Below are 15227 nucleotides of genomic sequence, written 5' to 3' on the forward strand. Positions count from 1 at the left end.
CATAGTTTTTAACTTATCTCTTTTAGTCTCTATAGTTAATAATTAAATTTTTTAATCCCAAAAGTTTAATAAATAATTTTTTTTAAGTCCTAAAATTTACATTTTAACATCTAAGAAGTGTTCGTTGTTAAAATATGAGAATTAAAATATAAACTTCAATACCAACAAATTCACTGTTAACCATAATGACTAAAAACAAATAAATTTAAAAGTGATCAGAAAATGAGTAATTAAATCTTGAGTAAATAGACATTTTGATTCCTGACTTATAACACATTTTGCAAATTAGTTTCTATATTTCTGAAATGTAAAAAATAATTTCTATCTTTGCATAAGTTTATAAAATAATCATTGTCGTTAAATTAAAAAGTAACGTCGTTAATGAGGTACATTATTGACAATTTTAATACCACATACTATCCAATGTGACAAATTCTCCTAGATTGTAACACTAGACTAGACTTTGATTTTGATGTAAAATTTAAAAAGTTGTCAAATATTTTACTATTGAAAGAACACTGAGTCTATAATTTTCTTTTTCATACCTCGTCAAAGTCCTAGTCAAATAAACTCAACTTCATGTTCTATTTTCCTCTTCCTTTATTTTCTTTTTCTCCGTTCGTTCTAGCCATGCATACAGCCATAGTTCACACTATAACCAACAACATTTTTATGGCCTAAACCTCAGGCAAACCAACAACCAAACAAACATGAGGCTGTAAATGAGATGGGGACCAAACATATTTCAGCAAGAGAGTCCATCATTTCAGGGTTGATAGAAACAAATATCAGATTCAAATTCCACTGCCTCCAAAAATTGACCCAAGTGTTACCATGATGACAGTTGAAGAGAAGCCTGATGTGACATATAATGATGTTGGTGGTTGTAAGGAGCAGATTGAAAAGATGCGAGAAGTTAGTGATTGGAAGTTCCCTTGATTTTTAATATGTTATAATTGGTGATGTGAGTTACATGGCGCTAATTTTATTTATTTATATTTTATCTGCTAGGTTGTTGAGCTTCCCATGCTTCACCCTGAGAAATTCGTTAAGCTAGGAATTGATCCTCCAAAGGGTGTTCTTTGCTATAGTCCACCAGGGACTGGCAAAACACTTTTAGCTAGGGCTGTGGCTAATAGGACTGATGCTTGTTTTATAAGAGTTATTGGAAGTGAGCTAGTTCAGAAATATGTTGGTGAGGATGCTCGAATGGTTCGTGAACTATTTCAGGTGAATGGCTAAGATGCACCTTCTATTTATTTTATATTTTTCGTTGTTTCCATGACATGATTTCATCTGACTAAAATTTGATGCCCTTTAGATGGCCCACTCAAAGACGGCATGCATTGTGTTTTTCGATGAAGTTGATGCAATTGGGGGTGCACGGTTTGATGATGGTGTTGGTGGTGATAATGAGGTTCAGCACACTATGCTTGAAATTGTGAATTCTACCGGTAAGAGCACCTTCTAAACTTGGCATTTTGTACTTTTCCTTGATATATTCGTGTACTTTGTATGTTGCTTTATATTTTTTGACCATGAATTTTTTTAGTTTCTTTTAGCATTTGGTGTAGTATGCTTTCTGCCGAAATCTTGGTTCTTATTTTGTGGGATTTCTGCCACTCCCTTTCTTCCCTATGACCCACGATTGAACATTGGGTAGTTTATAGAGATTGGTTTTTTTGACAAAGATACTTTTTGGTTCTCTCCAGGGGCCGATATAAGGAGCGTTTGCACTGAAGCTGGTATGTATGCTATTCGAGCCAGAAGGAAGACCGTGACAGAGAAAGACTTCCTTGACGCAGTTAATAAAGTCATCAAAGGATACCAGAAGTTCAGTGCAACTCCCAACTATTCCTCTACTTCCCAGAAACTATGTGGAAGAGAACGAGCCGGAGGAGAGGCTGCTCAACCGCTTCCGGAGAGAGGTCATGAGAGCCGGAGTCATTCAGGAGTGCAAGAGGAGACGGTTCTTCGAGAACAAGCAGGAGGAGAAGAAGCGCAAGTCCCGCGAAGCTGCCAAGCGTAAAAGCAGAAGCAGGTTCGTTCCTTCTTTCCTTCAGTGCTTCTAACTTTTTTCGAGTAAACTATCCATTTAATACTGAAAAGTCTGAAAGTGTATAGTGTTGTTATATTAATTCATCTTTGAAATTAAGGAAATTCTAAGTAAGTTTGGAATCTGTCAGTCAACTAACCTGTCATTGGGAAGAAGGTCTTGAATTTGAATGTTGTTGATGGAAAAAAAAACATGCTTAGAGGAGATACTCTATCAAATGTGATCAGTCAGATTTTTCGGGTGCAGATTAGTCATGGTAAAGTCAGTCAGTGAATACTTCCCACTAATAACACAATTACTTAAAAAAAATCTGGTCAATCGAGTTAGTTTAAAATTAAAAGAAAAATGTGACTTAATAATATATTCGGGTAAATAGTCAATTTTTGCATATAACAAGATGACAAATTACAAATTCAAATTTATCCTTTGAATGAGGAAAAAATGTGACAAATTAGTCCTGCAAACTAACTTAACGATAAGATTAATTTATCACACTTTTTGCACATTCTGAGAATAAATTTGTATTTTTCATCTTTCAAGGATCTATTTGCCCCCACATCACACTTTCGGAGAGGAGCTTGACTATTTATCCTAATATACACTTTGAGAAACAAACTTGACTATTTATCCTAATATATTACTGACATATGGAGTTATGGATAAAAATGTCAACAGGTGATTAAGTTTAGGGACATAGATAAACCAACTAGAAATTTTGGGGACTTATCTAAAATTTTCTTAGTTTTAAAGATTAATGCGAGAGTGCGATACACTTTAGGGACCAAAATAGTAATTTGTGCTTTAACTTTCCGGTGATACGTTATATGTTGGATTAATATTATAACAGTACCACCTAGTTACAGTCTTATAGATAGGTCCCTACTTCATTTGGTAATGTGACAAAATTAATTAGGATTTAGCTCAGGAAGAAAAATGGATTCAAGTAAACATAACCTATTATTCTCATGTTTCTTAGAGTTGAAAAACAAGATAACTTAAGTAGGGCTAATGCATAGTTTTGGTTTAGAACCCGATTCAGTGTAGGCATTTTCGCACGCAATTTATAATTGTTGAATACTAAGTAGTGTGTTAGAGTACAAGTGTGAGATGAAGTCTCACATCATGTAGCAATAGGAAGATTGAGTACCATATAAGTAAAGACAAAATCCATAAACTTAAGTCTTAAGGTTTTGGGTTAAAGTGTAGTATCAGGTTCATAGTGTTCGAAGGGAATTGGTGAAGGAGGTTAGCCAGACCCTTTAATATTTGTCTCGCATCATTTTCAGGCGCTTTCAATCAAGATTTCAACCACAAAACAAGCCAGATGTTGCACCAACCAAGAAGGAAGAGGATAATGATAATTGGAATCTTCCAGAAGTAGACGCTCCATATATTTCGACTGCATGATCCACTCACATTCTGTATGGTTCTTCACATTTTATTGTGAGAGGCTTTTTATGCATGTGAGTTCTGTTATGCAAAATCAATTCCTTGGACGCGGTTAGTGTACTGTTCTATTCACATTTCATTTTAAGTTATGCTATTTATTCATTGCGCATCTAAATTTTGTTCTGCCCTTGATTTTCTGAAATCTGGACGCAGTCTGTGTTTTTTTGTCCCCTCTTGCATCAATTTAGAATCCCTTTATATTGTGAGAGGCTTTTTATGCATGTGAGTTCTGTTATGCAAAATCAATTCCTTGGACGCAGTTAGTGTACTGTTCTATACACATTTGATTTTAAGTTATGCTATTTATTCATTGTGCATCTAAATTTTGTTCTGCCCTTGATTTTCTGAAATCTGGACGCAGTCTGTGTTTTTTTGTCCCCTCTTGCATCAATTTAGAATGCCTTTATAATGTTGAATATAGCAGTCATGTTAAAGTTACTTGTCATGTAAGAAAAATATTTGCATGGAAGGAAAATTTATGTGTTAGAGAAACTGTCTATTTGCAATGCAGGTGGTTTGAAAATATGGTTGTGTTTTTAGAGAAAATGATGTGCTTTTTGCTTGGAAAGTAAGCAACTTGTTTTATTCATGGTTTGGGTCAATTATTAGAAGTTTGACCGGTTTGTATACTTTTCTTTTTGTCTAAACCACAGGTGTCTTACATTTTTAGACTTTTGTTCATTAAAAGAAATTATTTTTATTTTAAGAGCTTTTCCTGAAATAGAAGCAAAAAAGAAAAAAACCTGATTCAATGCTCCCTAAGACATTGACATTTAAAGTTTAAACTTGATTGAAAGAGTAACATCAGTTCAGCTATAAGGGGGAGGGGGAGATCTAAAAGGTGTTTTTCTCAACATTAATTCGTTCCAAACACTTGAGTACTGTATATGATTCTAAGTATAGTTTCTTATGGAGCACTTCTGTGGCCACCTCAAATCCATTTTGTCCAAAGCATTGCCCTCTGATGCACGTTTTCTGAAGCGGATCCAATCATCAAGAACAATCCTCAGGTCATGAACTTTGCTTTTGAGATCATCACAACAGTTAGCTTGAATGGTATAAGCCTCCCTTAACGTGTTCATATTTAGCTGACAAAAATCACCAAAAGAGCTTGTATTTGCAAGCTGAACATCAAAGCTATACCGGCTAACTGCATCCTGCATTACACTTACTGTTGTACACAAGGACTCTTCTGCGGGATTGTTTGGATGCAGGAACTTGGTCAATTTCCAATACTTGAAGAATTCAAGGGAATTCTCACTTGCTTTCAAGAAGAAGATCCCCCCATCCTGCAGGTCACTTCCACTTTGTCCATCACTACATGAAATTGTGAGTTCACTAGCCGCATGGAAGTTTATAAACGGACTTCTAAGCCACAGTACATCTGCATCCTGTAAAATCAAAGTGACGTGCAATTCAAGTTAATTAATAAACCATTCATTCACCATTTTATATGTCAATCTTGAAAAAATGTTAACATACTCTTATGACTAAAATTTATTGAGACTCATGAAATGCAAATCTCGCTCCTACTCATAATTTGTGGGTCTCAATAAATTTCAGTTAATGATAACGTGCTAGAAAATAGTATGTTAGTTAACATTCCTCAACAAGCTTATATGGAACCATACCGTGAAAATTATGTTGTAACCCAATCGAATCACTTCATACAAAACATCATTTCTTGTCCAAGTGAATAAATTATGATCTGGGGTTGTCATAATGGGACGTGGAAATATGGAGGGATGGATGCAATAGGGGTGCAAGGAACTGCAGTACTCAAAAGCTTGGGGGTCCATGGATATGATCACCAAGTGATTCAGCAATCTTTCGGTCCCTTCACCTGATTTGAAGCTCTGTAGTAAAATGTCAAGGATAGATCCAGGACTTGCCATTGATTCATCTACCATGGTTAGGATAACTGTTCTGTCTGGCAATTTAGCACTCCACAGTACATTATCCAATTCTTCATTTTCTGAGTAATACTGATAGGGAAGTAATGGTAAATAAACTGAGCAGAACTCAAAATCATTTTGAAAAATTACTCAATATATGCTCTCATTTAATATCCCAACAGTCAATTTTGACCAGCCTTAAAGTCCATTCAATTTCATGTCCTTACATTATTAAAAAAGGTTGACTTCAATATAAACTCTTTAATAATGTAATAACAAATTACATGATAATGTGAAGAAAAAAAAACAATACACACACCTATAACAATTTTGAATCCTAATTAAATGGCTCTTACAGAGAGGATAGGTTGATTTTACTTGAAGAGAATCTTTCCTATGATTAGACTCGATTATATTCTGCATGAACAAACTTGGTAAGATCCAGTTAAATAGGTAATGTAGTATAATCTAAATTATATCATATGTATTTCAGTAAACTTAACAGCAACACAATGCATACATTTCCTATGCATTGATTCAATTTTTGATATCATCGGAGTGAAAAATAATAATTAGTCTTGGTCAAAGTGTATGTAGTATAATCTAAGTATAAAATAATTATCGGAGTGAAAAATGTATTTTGTCTTTAATAATGTAGTATAATCTAAATTATATCATATGTATATTTGCAAAAATGTATATATAGTTCATACGAAAAATGCAACTTTGTACTTCTTTTTTCTTTGATGGAAAAAAAATTCGTATTCCAATTTTGAAAGATTTTGTTCCAATTAAGATTAATATAGTACAAAATTAATACAATGATCAGATAATGGAAAAACAGAATTGCAAACATACACTCCAAATAAAAATTGAATCCTTGTTTAAAAAAGATTTAATCCTCTTGAATGAAAGCAAAATAACTTTATATATATCTTTCTCTTATTATAAGTTTTTCTTATTTTATTAAATGTATATCGGTTTTTAAATTCAAATAAGTCATTGTATTTCATTTAATTATTTATTAATTGAAAACAATACTTTAATTTATTCAATTAGTATTTAAATTTCTTCAATTAATATCAAATATAACAAAATATTTACAGATTATCATTAAGGTAGTTTTCTATCAACAAAATTATTTTAAATTTGTATGTTCACACACACAGGCACATGTTTTGTAATAAGAGTCTTATTTGAGTTTATACTACAAAAAGAAGACTAGTAAGTTAAACAAATCATATCGGATGACATACAATCGCATTCTCTAAGAACAAAAGGATAACCTTATTGTTTCTTTTGGTAATTCTGCGGGTTCATACAACAATGACAATAAATTTACATTTTTTTCCTCAAACATGTTGCAGAACAGTTAATAACGCCCCAACACTTGACTTTAACAGAAGACAAAATATATTTTTTGTTCTGTTCTGTTTTTTGAAAACTGCTCTCAAATGTATGCGTTTTTTATATATAAATTAATAATTTATATATGTATAAAAAGATAGATGGTTAAGTTACATATACCTGAATATAACTCTTATTGTTTCACCTTAAAATTTCATTTCTCAATATTTTTGTTTTAATCAAATAAAGCTTCAACTTTTGGGTTTAAATCACAAGTATCCTTTATGAAGATCTTTTAAATGAGGACATCTATAACATGATCAAATTAACACTCTCAGGAAACAAAATTTTCATTCACAATTTAAAGAAAGCAGACATCTATCACCTAAACCAATCACCAATTGGTACCAAATAAAACTCCAATGCCTCAATTAATTTATAATTTGAGGAGAAGTTGTGGTACTTATGGAAGAGTTTGTTTAATTTTTTTTATTTAAAAAATCAACTTTAAAATAAATATTTTTTATGTAGGTGTTTTTTTAAGAAACATATAAGATTTATTTCTTAAAATAAGCAGAATATTTTTTTTAAGCAGAAACAGTTTAAACAAACACACTAAAAAAACATAAAATTGCTTATTTGATTAAAATAAGTATTCTTTTAACAAATAAATTTAAACAAATCAGTTCAATGCTAATTAAGAAAAATCAAATTAAAAGAATCTAAAGAATGCTTACAGTTGATCTATGCTTGAGCAGAACCACCTTTGTGACTCCCCTTTCAAGTGATCTAGGGTAGTGATATAGTAGGAAACATACCGACACGATCAAGAAAGCTAAGAGAGGAAGATACACACAATTCCTCAATCTCAATGCTCTCATCTTTCCAAATGCAAATGATGGTTTTATGGCCTTTAGGCCTAACTTAATCCCAGCCTGAAAGTTAGGTCTTGTGTTTATTTAAGTGCTATTGAAAAAGAAGCCGAATGTGATGAAAGAACACCCCTTTTGCATTAAAGCCAGAATCAGAGAGATTTGAGAGAGAAAAAACACAAATATAGAATTCATATATATTCAAAAGGATTGACATATAAAGCAGGTTGAATGAATTCAATAGGGAACAATAAAGGAAAAAAAAATTTAATGTTCATATATATTCATTCGTCGAGATACTTGATTTGACATGATTTGTAACTAATTCAAATATATTTAATCTAAATCGATGACTCTTTGTATTTTGATTAATTATTTAATACAAAATTATAGGACCAAATCAATGACTCTTTGGTATTATGATTAATTATTTAATATAAAAGTATATGACCAAACGGTAAAACTAAATACTTAATATAACAACGATTATGTAATTTAATACGAAAGAAACAACTCTTAAAAATCTTTTCTCTTGAAATTAAATGTCGTTATTTACAATATTTTGTTTGGATTTCTAGTGAGATTGAATTATTGTACCTTATTAACTTTATTTTTACTTATGAGATTTAATTGTTTTAGTTTATTAACTTTTATTTGGAGCTATGAGATTGAAACATTTTAAATTTAAGTATAGTTTTTAAATTGAATACTCTTTGATTAGTATAATTGTATAGAGTAATTACATAAAATATTTGAATAATTTAATTTTTACCTTTAAACTAGTTTTGGTAGGAAATAGTAGAATAAATAAAAATTATAGTTAAATTGTATTCTTAACATATTTTTAAACTTTTTAAATAAAAAACACCCATATATTTACAGATATTAAAAAAATCTACAAGTATATGCTTAATGGATACTCGCATGAGCACAGGGTGGATAGCATGTATCTACTGCTAGTACGCACCCTGTCCTATTTTCATCCAAAGTAGGAACTTTATTGTGGATAAATCTCAAAAAAAAGTTGAAGGATGGATTTTTTTCCTTAATAGGTTGCTCCTAAAAACTTGTTGATTTGGACAGAGGAACTAAAAAGCTTATTTGAAAGTCAAGTTTTCAGAATCAAAATGGTTCCAAACTAGTTTATTTTTAACTAGTTGGTTTTTTTCTCTCTAGTATTTCTACATTAGGGAGTTCGTGCTTCATCGAATTTGAGCAATAACAACTATGGGTTGTTAAATCCATGCATGAATCCAATAGTTAATAATGTTGCCAGTGTGATCATTTTAGACTCTTATTGATATTGTAATGAAGTTGGTGTGGCGTTATGCTATTTATTTACTTTTATTTTGCATTTAATCATATTTGAATGTTGTTCAATTTTTTTTATTGGGAAACTACACTATTTTTTAATATGTTTATATTATACATAAATGTAAATATTTTATAGATTTTGATGGATATAATTATTAATCATATACTTTTACAATAAAAAAATGGTTACTCACTTCTTTTCCAGTTGAATCCACCACAGGAAAATCGCCTATAAAGAATGATATGGATCCAAACTTTATAGAGCTCAACGAACCATTGGGACAGATTTATGCAAGTGTCATTTTTTCAGTGTATGAAACTTTAATAAGCTCTTGCGAGCTTTTATTTCTGGATTCCTTTTGTTTTCATTCCATTAAAACATATCAATGATTCTTCATAGCATTATCGATTCTACTATTGAAAAACTTTACAATGGTTGCCCACCTTGTCCTATAAAGCTCGCGAGCTGTAACTAGCCTCTCCTTTGTAAATGGATTTTTGTTAAGTCAAGAATCAAAATGACTGTGTCACCTAAATCTGTAACTTTTACCTAGACAAAAGAAATAAAAACCCATTATTCAAAATACATTACAAAAAGAAAAATAGAAAAATCAGGTATTACAATATGATATATATTGATAGTATATATTATTAATCTTCTATACTAAAGCAATGGTCTTGCCATATTATTATCTCACTTGTAACCTTTATCTAGTAAAACATAAACAATAAGATGTCAAATCTAACTATATAATAAAGAGTTTTTTTTTTAATCATGTGCATTAGTTACATAGTTTTAATAGTTTTGACCAGTTAATATCAATTATGTTTTCTTGGAAAAAAATAATTCTTTCTCTCCTATTTATTTCACAATCTTGTTTACAATCTCTTTCTTTTCACCAGAAAATTACACTCGCTATTATTTTTATTTAATTTATTTTTAATCCTTCAAATTTAATTAATTATTTTGTTAGTCCTAAAAAATCTTTTATTATTAGACCCTCAAATTTTTGAAACATTACTTTTAGTCCTTTTTTATTCATGGATTCACAATTAGTGACACTTTCACCATTAGACATTATTATTTTGATATAATTTTTTTAAAAAAACATTTTTTTTACTTTAAAATTGTCTTAATATATAAAAAAAACATAGATATTGAATTGCGATGATTTTTTTATTTAATTTGTTCATAATATGTGACGGTTTTCACCATCAGAAATCATTATTTTGATATAATTTTAAAAAAATATTTTTTGTGATTTAAAATTGTCTTAATATATAAAGAAAAAAAACATGGATGTTGAATTGTGATGGTTTTTTATTTAATTTGTTTACATATTCTAGTGGTTTAAAACCACCAAAAAATCACTTTTAAAAAAATTTGACTTAATTGTAAAATTTATCACCAAACTTTCATTATTTTGTGAATTTGACCACTCAAGTTTTATTTTTTTTCACATTTCATCATCCAATTTTTATAATTTCACAGATTTTACTATTCAAGTTTTTTTTCCCACAAATTTTACCATCCAATTTTTAACATTTCGTAAATTTTATCATTCAAATTTGTTTTGTATATTTTATCATTATGTTGGTAACAAAATATCATTTTCTATATCGATTATGATTATAACTAATGCAAAAAGTCACTTCTCTACCTCGATTATAATTATAATCAATATTAAAAGTTAAAATCATCTATTTTTTGTCGGTGGTGGTAAAATGTGTAAAAATTAAAAAGTTAAGTGATAAAATGTGTGAAAATAAAACTTGGATGATAAAATAATGAAATATGAGTGATAAAGTTTACAATTAAGTCAAGAAATTAAATTAAAAATAATTTATAATGAAAAATTATCACAAATGTGACATAATTAATGAAAGAGAGAGACTAAAAGTAAATTTTAAAAAAATTGAGAAAATAATAACAGTTTTTTTTTAGAACTAAAAAACTAATTAGCCAAATTTAAAGAACTAAAAATATATTTAAAATTTATTTTATTTGTTGTCTCTCCTTATTTTTTTAAAACGGTAAAGGACTATTATAAAAAAATACATATAATATTTCTATTTATTGACGTATGCCACATATCAATGGCAATTATATTTTCTATAATTAATATTGTTGATGCCAATCCACTCAAAGAAAACGTATAAAATATAAATGGCAATTTTAACGAAAAAAAATTACATATAATATTTAAACGTTGAAGGGCAATTATAACAAATTTTTTTAACATATAATATTTCTATTACTGTCGTATGACACATATAAATGGCAATTATAACCAATTTTTTTATAATATTGTTGATGTCAATCCACTCAAAGAAAATGCACAATATAGTAAAAATATTTTTTAAAAAAAGGATTTTTTTTAAAGGTAGGTCCTACTTTGTTATAATAGCCCCATTTAACGATTATTAAAAAAAATAAGAAGAGGCAACAAATAAAAATAAAAAAGGAGTATAATTTTTCAGTGAAAAGAGAGGTTAGTTTGTGAAATCAATAGAAGAGAGAGAATTTTTTTTAAGAAAACATAATTGATTAACTTGTCAAAATTGATTAAAAATAGATAATTAATGATACGTGTGCATAGTTGCACATGACAAAGAAAAATTATAAATAAAATATCTAAGTCTTGATGTCAAATCTATCAAAGCTATAAAAAACCCAGATAAGTAAAACCAAGCAAAACATAAACTTGTGCATCAAGATCGTACAAAAAGAAACCAAGGAAACAACATGAAACATGAAATATATTAATGATGAAAGATATTAAAGGAATTCAAACTAGTAATAATAATTGAAAAAAAGAATAAAAGCATTTCTCATTAATGTTACGGGGTATCCCTAAAAAATTATTATTGGGGTAATTTTGAAAAAAAGAACATACTTCCTCCATTATATTTTATACGACATTTTAGGTTTTGACACAAGTATTAAGAAATAAGTTAATACTTTAAATTTCATAAAATATACAATGTAACATCCTAATATACTGTAACAACAATTTCTATTAAGGGTATTACATGGGGAAAAATATTTAATGCTTCATTAGTTTTTTAAAAGACAAAATCCTGCTAAATTAATTAATTGTGTCTCATAAAAGAAGATCTAAGAGAGTATTACGTTTGGGAACACAATATCAACTTGTCAACTTTTTTGTAGATCAATTGAAAAACGTCTAAGCCTTCAATATTTAGATATAATGTTCATATGTATTGAAAGTTCAAACTTTTATTGTGTCACCTTTCTTCTTCCTATACACTATACTTAAACACTATATAGACTTGCAACTCCAATATAATAAAAGTGTGAAACAATGCAACTTCAACATTAATGACTCATATCCCATTTGCATTGTAACATCCTAAATAATGATACAATTTTCCTACTTATATTACTAAGTTTTGAAAACTTAGAATATCAGAATATCAAGATTAACTATGCATAAACAAAACTTAATGAATACCTATGAATAAAACTTACACAAGGCTTTTTGTTACTTATGTGCCTTACAAAACATAACCAAGGATACATGAACATAAACTTAGTCCCGTACATTGAGAGGGAAAAAAAAACTACAAACACATTCCTTCAAGTTAACCACTTCAAATCCAAGTTTTTTCCTTGAGCACGTCCATTTATTTAACATCTAAAAAAACATGAAACTAGAAGGGACAAGATATAATATATCAATGAGTGCTTTAAGGACTCTAGATTAACTCTCTATTATAAAGATCATTTTTATAACACTCATGACTTCTCCTTTTCTTTTCTTAAGCACTCTATCTCCCAACTATTATCCCATATCATGATTATTTCTATCTCCCAAGACTATACCTTAACCTTTTCCCTAGGCACCTAGAATTGATCCCTTTGACCATCTTTAGGCCACTAGTGTCATATGACACCTAAACATGATCTTCATACTCTTGACCACTCACTATAATCTCACTTTATTATTACATTGGATGAAAATATGTATAATCTTTTATTTTTCTAAACTGTCCAATTAGGGCTCACATCACTTCTCTATCAAGCATGACATTTTTTTACAGGGTAAATACATAATATTCCTAAGTTAGACTCATCTATGAACATAACAAACAAATTTCAATCAAGGAAAAAGGAAACAAAGCTAAATTTTATGTACTTAAAAAATAAGGCATATAATAACCATAAATTTATCACAAAATTCAATTTATATAAATGTACTCTTGTACATATATATCAATAAGTACCATCAAACCATAATATCATAGTTCAATAACCAAACATCACAATGTGACATCAAACATCAACTATCAAAAGTCTTCATCAACATTCAATCATAACATCTAACTTAGACAATATCAACAACAAACTCTACTCCATGGAGTTTTCTACATCATATGGGTGGTCTCTCATGAGTCTCATCCCCTAACACAGTCTTACACTTTGATCAATCAAAGAGTCTCTTGGACTAATCTTATGAAGGAAGTATGATTTTATCGAAAATAACAAATGTAAGTATTGACTTACCTTTGTAGGCTTGCAAGCCCTTACATCTATATGGGTTCACACACTTATTTATTTTATAGGCTCATTTTCGTTAGCCACCACAAAAATCCCAACATTAGGTTAAGAGTCCACCAAGCATCCTCAACTTACATGTATACCGATAATCAACAACAACATGCACTGCCACTAACTGTGCACACACACTATTTAGCATATTTCTATGCACTCACCATATTCTATTGACAATAGATATTTAGAATACCCTAAGTCTTAGATACGACATCTTGTACCAACCGGCCATCTCCTATTTCCTAACTTGGATTCAAATACATCTCAATAATCCACAACCATAACCATGACAACAATAACCCATCCTCTATATGCTAAAAGAGTCACTAGACCTCTTGGGAAGTAGTTTTCAACACTTCAACATGTCATTCCGAGTCAAAGCACCAAGGTGATACTCAAGAAGATATCCAACTAGGTAAGACCCTAAGATCACTTTAGTGGATCAAAATTCTGGCATGAAATCCACCCTCCCAAGTATACCATTTTTCAATAAAAATCTTCCCAAATTACATAGCTAACTCTTCTAACACATATGGACAGTTCCAATCTCAAATCTCATCATCATCTCGTCAAAGTATAAACATATGAAGAACAATATAATATAATGTTCTCAACAATAAAATAGTCATAGACTAATCACTACCTTATAATTATGTACCAATTTAGTATTCCAACAATCATTCAAAGGTGATACATAGAAAGTAATAAAGTATACATACATACATAATCTCTAAACATAACCTCTTACATAGCTTCAAACCCCTTTCTGGAGGACCTATGCTTAGCCTAGTGTGTTTCCACACTTAGCCTAACACTCCTGGAACCAAAACTTCAAATTTGCACTCCTCAATCTAAGCCTCACAAGTCTCAGGCTTAGCTTCAAGCTCTATAGAGCTAAATATTTAATCTACACCTCTCAGGCGAAGAGGTGTTTGCAGAGAAGAAGAGGATCACAATATTATAAAAAATTATGATTAATAATTTTTATTTTTTTTAATAATTAATAATTTTGATTAATTTATAATTAACTTAATAACTCAATTAAACAGAATACTACTATATTATATTTGTTTAAAAATTATGTTTTATGTGTTAATTCATCTTTTTCAAGAATTACAAAGACATAATACTATTATTTTATTTTCTTTTGATAGTAGCGTAAATAAATATATTATTAAAGGCATAAGAAGTTCAAATGACACAAATTATGGAGGGGATCTAGTTTAGTTGGTGAGCAAGATGCATGTGTTGTTAAAAATCATCTAATACATGTCTTTGATTCCTATTGATTAAAAAAATGACACAAATTTGTTAACACATGTATTCTTTAAGTACCTAAATATGGTTATTATACCTATTTAAAATTATTTGTATGTCATATAAATTATGTTTCGACCTTATTTTATCATTTTACATATATATGTTTTAAAAGAGTTAAATCTATTTCAAAATTAAGTATTAGAAAGAGATCTCTAAATTCTCATCTACGAATTCACTTATATATAATTTATAGCAAAAATATTGTATGTATCTTTTTTGTGTGAATATGTTGTATGTATTAATAGTGTAAAGATATTTTATAGTGTAATGTACAATAAATTTATTAAGTTTTACAATAACTACCTTCAAGTCATATCTATCATGATTTCTCGTTGATAACATATTTTACTTGTAAATAAGGTTTTTTTTGTCACCATGACATTATCACATAATGTTTA

At 29.4% G+C, this 15227-nt stretch overlaps 2 protein-coding genes across 2 annotated transcripts; one reads left to right on the forward strand and one right to left on the reverse strand.

The window, feature by feature from the left end:
* Positions 1–612: 612 nt before the first annotated feature.
* LOC100816363 (26S proteasome regulatory subunit 7) lies at positions 613–3711 on the forward strand. Its single transcript, XM_041010807.1, has 5 exons — positions 613–915; positions 1012–1230; positions 1322–1454; positions 1713–2041; positions 3343–3711. The coding sequence occupies exons 1-4, from the start codon at positions 835–837 to the stop codon at positions 2027–2029; spliced, it is 750 nt and encodes a 249-aa protein (XP_040866741.1). The 5' UTR covers positions 613–834; the 3' UTR covers positions 2030–2041; positions 3343–3711.
* Positions 3712–4249: 538 nt separating this feature from the next.
* On the reverse strand, positions 4250–7875 carry LOC100777865 (uncharacterized protein At4g15970). The gene is made up of 3 exons (XM_003547602.4): positions 7485–7875; positions 5137–5490; positions 4250–4896 (listed from the first exon to the last, which is right to left on the reverse strand). Exons 1-3 carry the CDS (start codon positions 7626–7628, stop codon positions 4399–4401), a joined length of 996 nt encoding a protein of 331 aa, XP_003547650.1. The 5' UTR covers positions 7629–7875; the 3' UTR covers positions 4250–4398.
* Between the last annotated feature and the right edge of the window lie 7352 nt (positions 7876–15227).

The sequence above is a fragment of the Glycine max genome, chromosome 16 (genome assembly GCF_000004515.6).
Source record: "Glycine max cultivar Williams 82 chromosome 16, Glycine_max_v4.0, whole genome shotgun sequence".
NCBI lineage: Eukaryota > Viridiplantae > Streptophyta > Magnoliopsida > Fabales > Fabaceae > Glycine > Glycine max.

Excerpts from the sequence above, each read along its gene's own strand:
- LOC100777865 (XM_003547602.4), bottom strand. The coding sequence starts at position 7,628 with ATGAGAGCATTGAGATTGAGGAATTGTGTGTATCTTCCTCTCTTAGCT. Across the intron at positions 5,491-7,484 it reads TGCTCAAGCATAGATCAACT|TATTACTCAGAAAATGAAGA; the intron begins GTAAGCATTCTT and ends CTTCCCTATCAG. Across the intron at positions 4,897-5,136 it reads GTTACAACATAATTTTCACG|GATGCAGATGTACTGTGGCT; the intron begins GTATGGTTCCAT and ends TTGATTTTACAG.
- LOC100816363 (XM_041010807.1), top strand. The coding sequence starts at position 835 with ATGATGACAGTTGAAGAGAAGCCTGATGTGACATATAATGATGTTGGT. Across the intron at positions 916-1,011 it reads AGATTGAAAAGATGCGAGAA|GTTGTTGAGCTTCCCATGCT; the intron begins GTTAGTGATTGG and ends TTTATCTGCTAG. Across the intron at positions 1,455-1,712 it reads TGAAATTGTGAATTCTACCG|GGGCCGATATAAGGAGCGTT; the intron begins GTAAGAGCACCT and ends GGTTCTCTCCAG.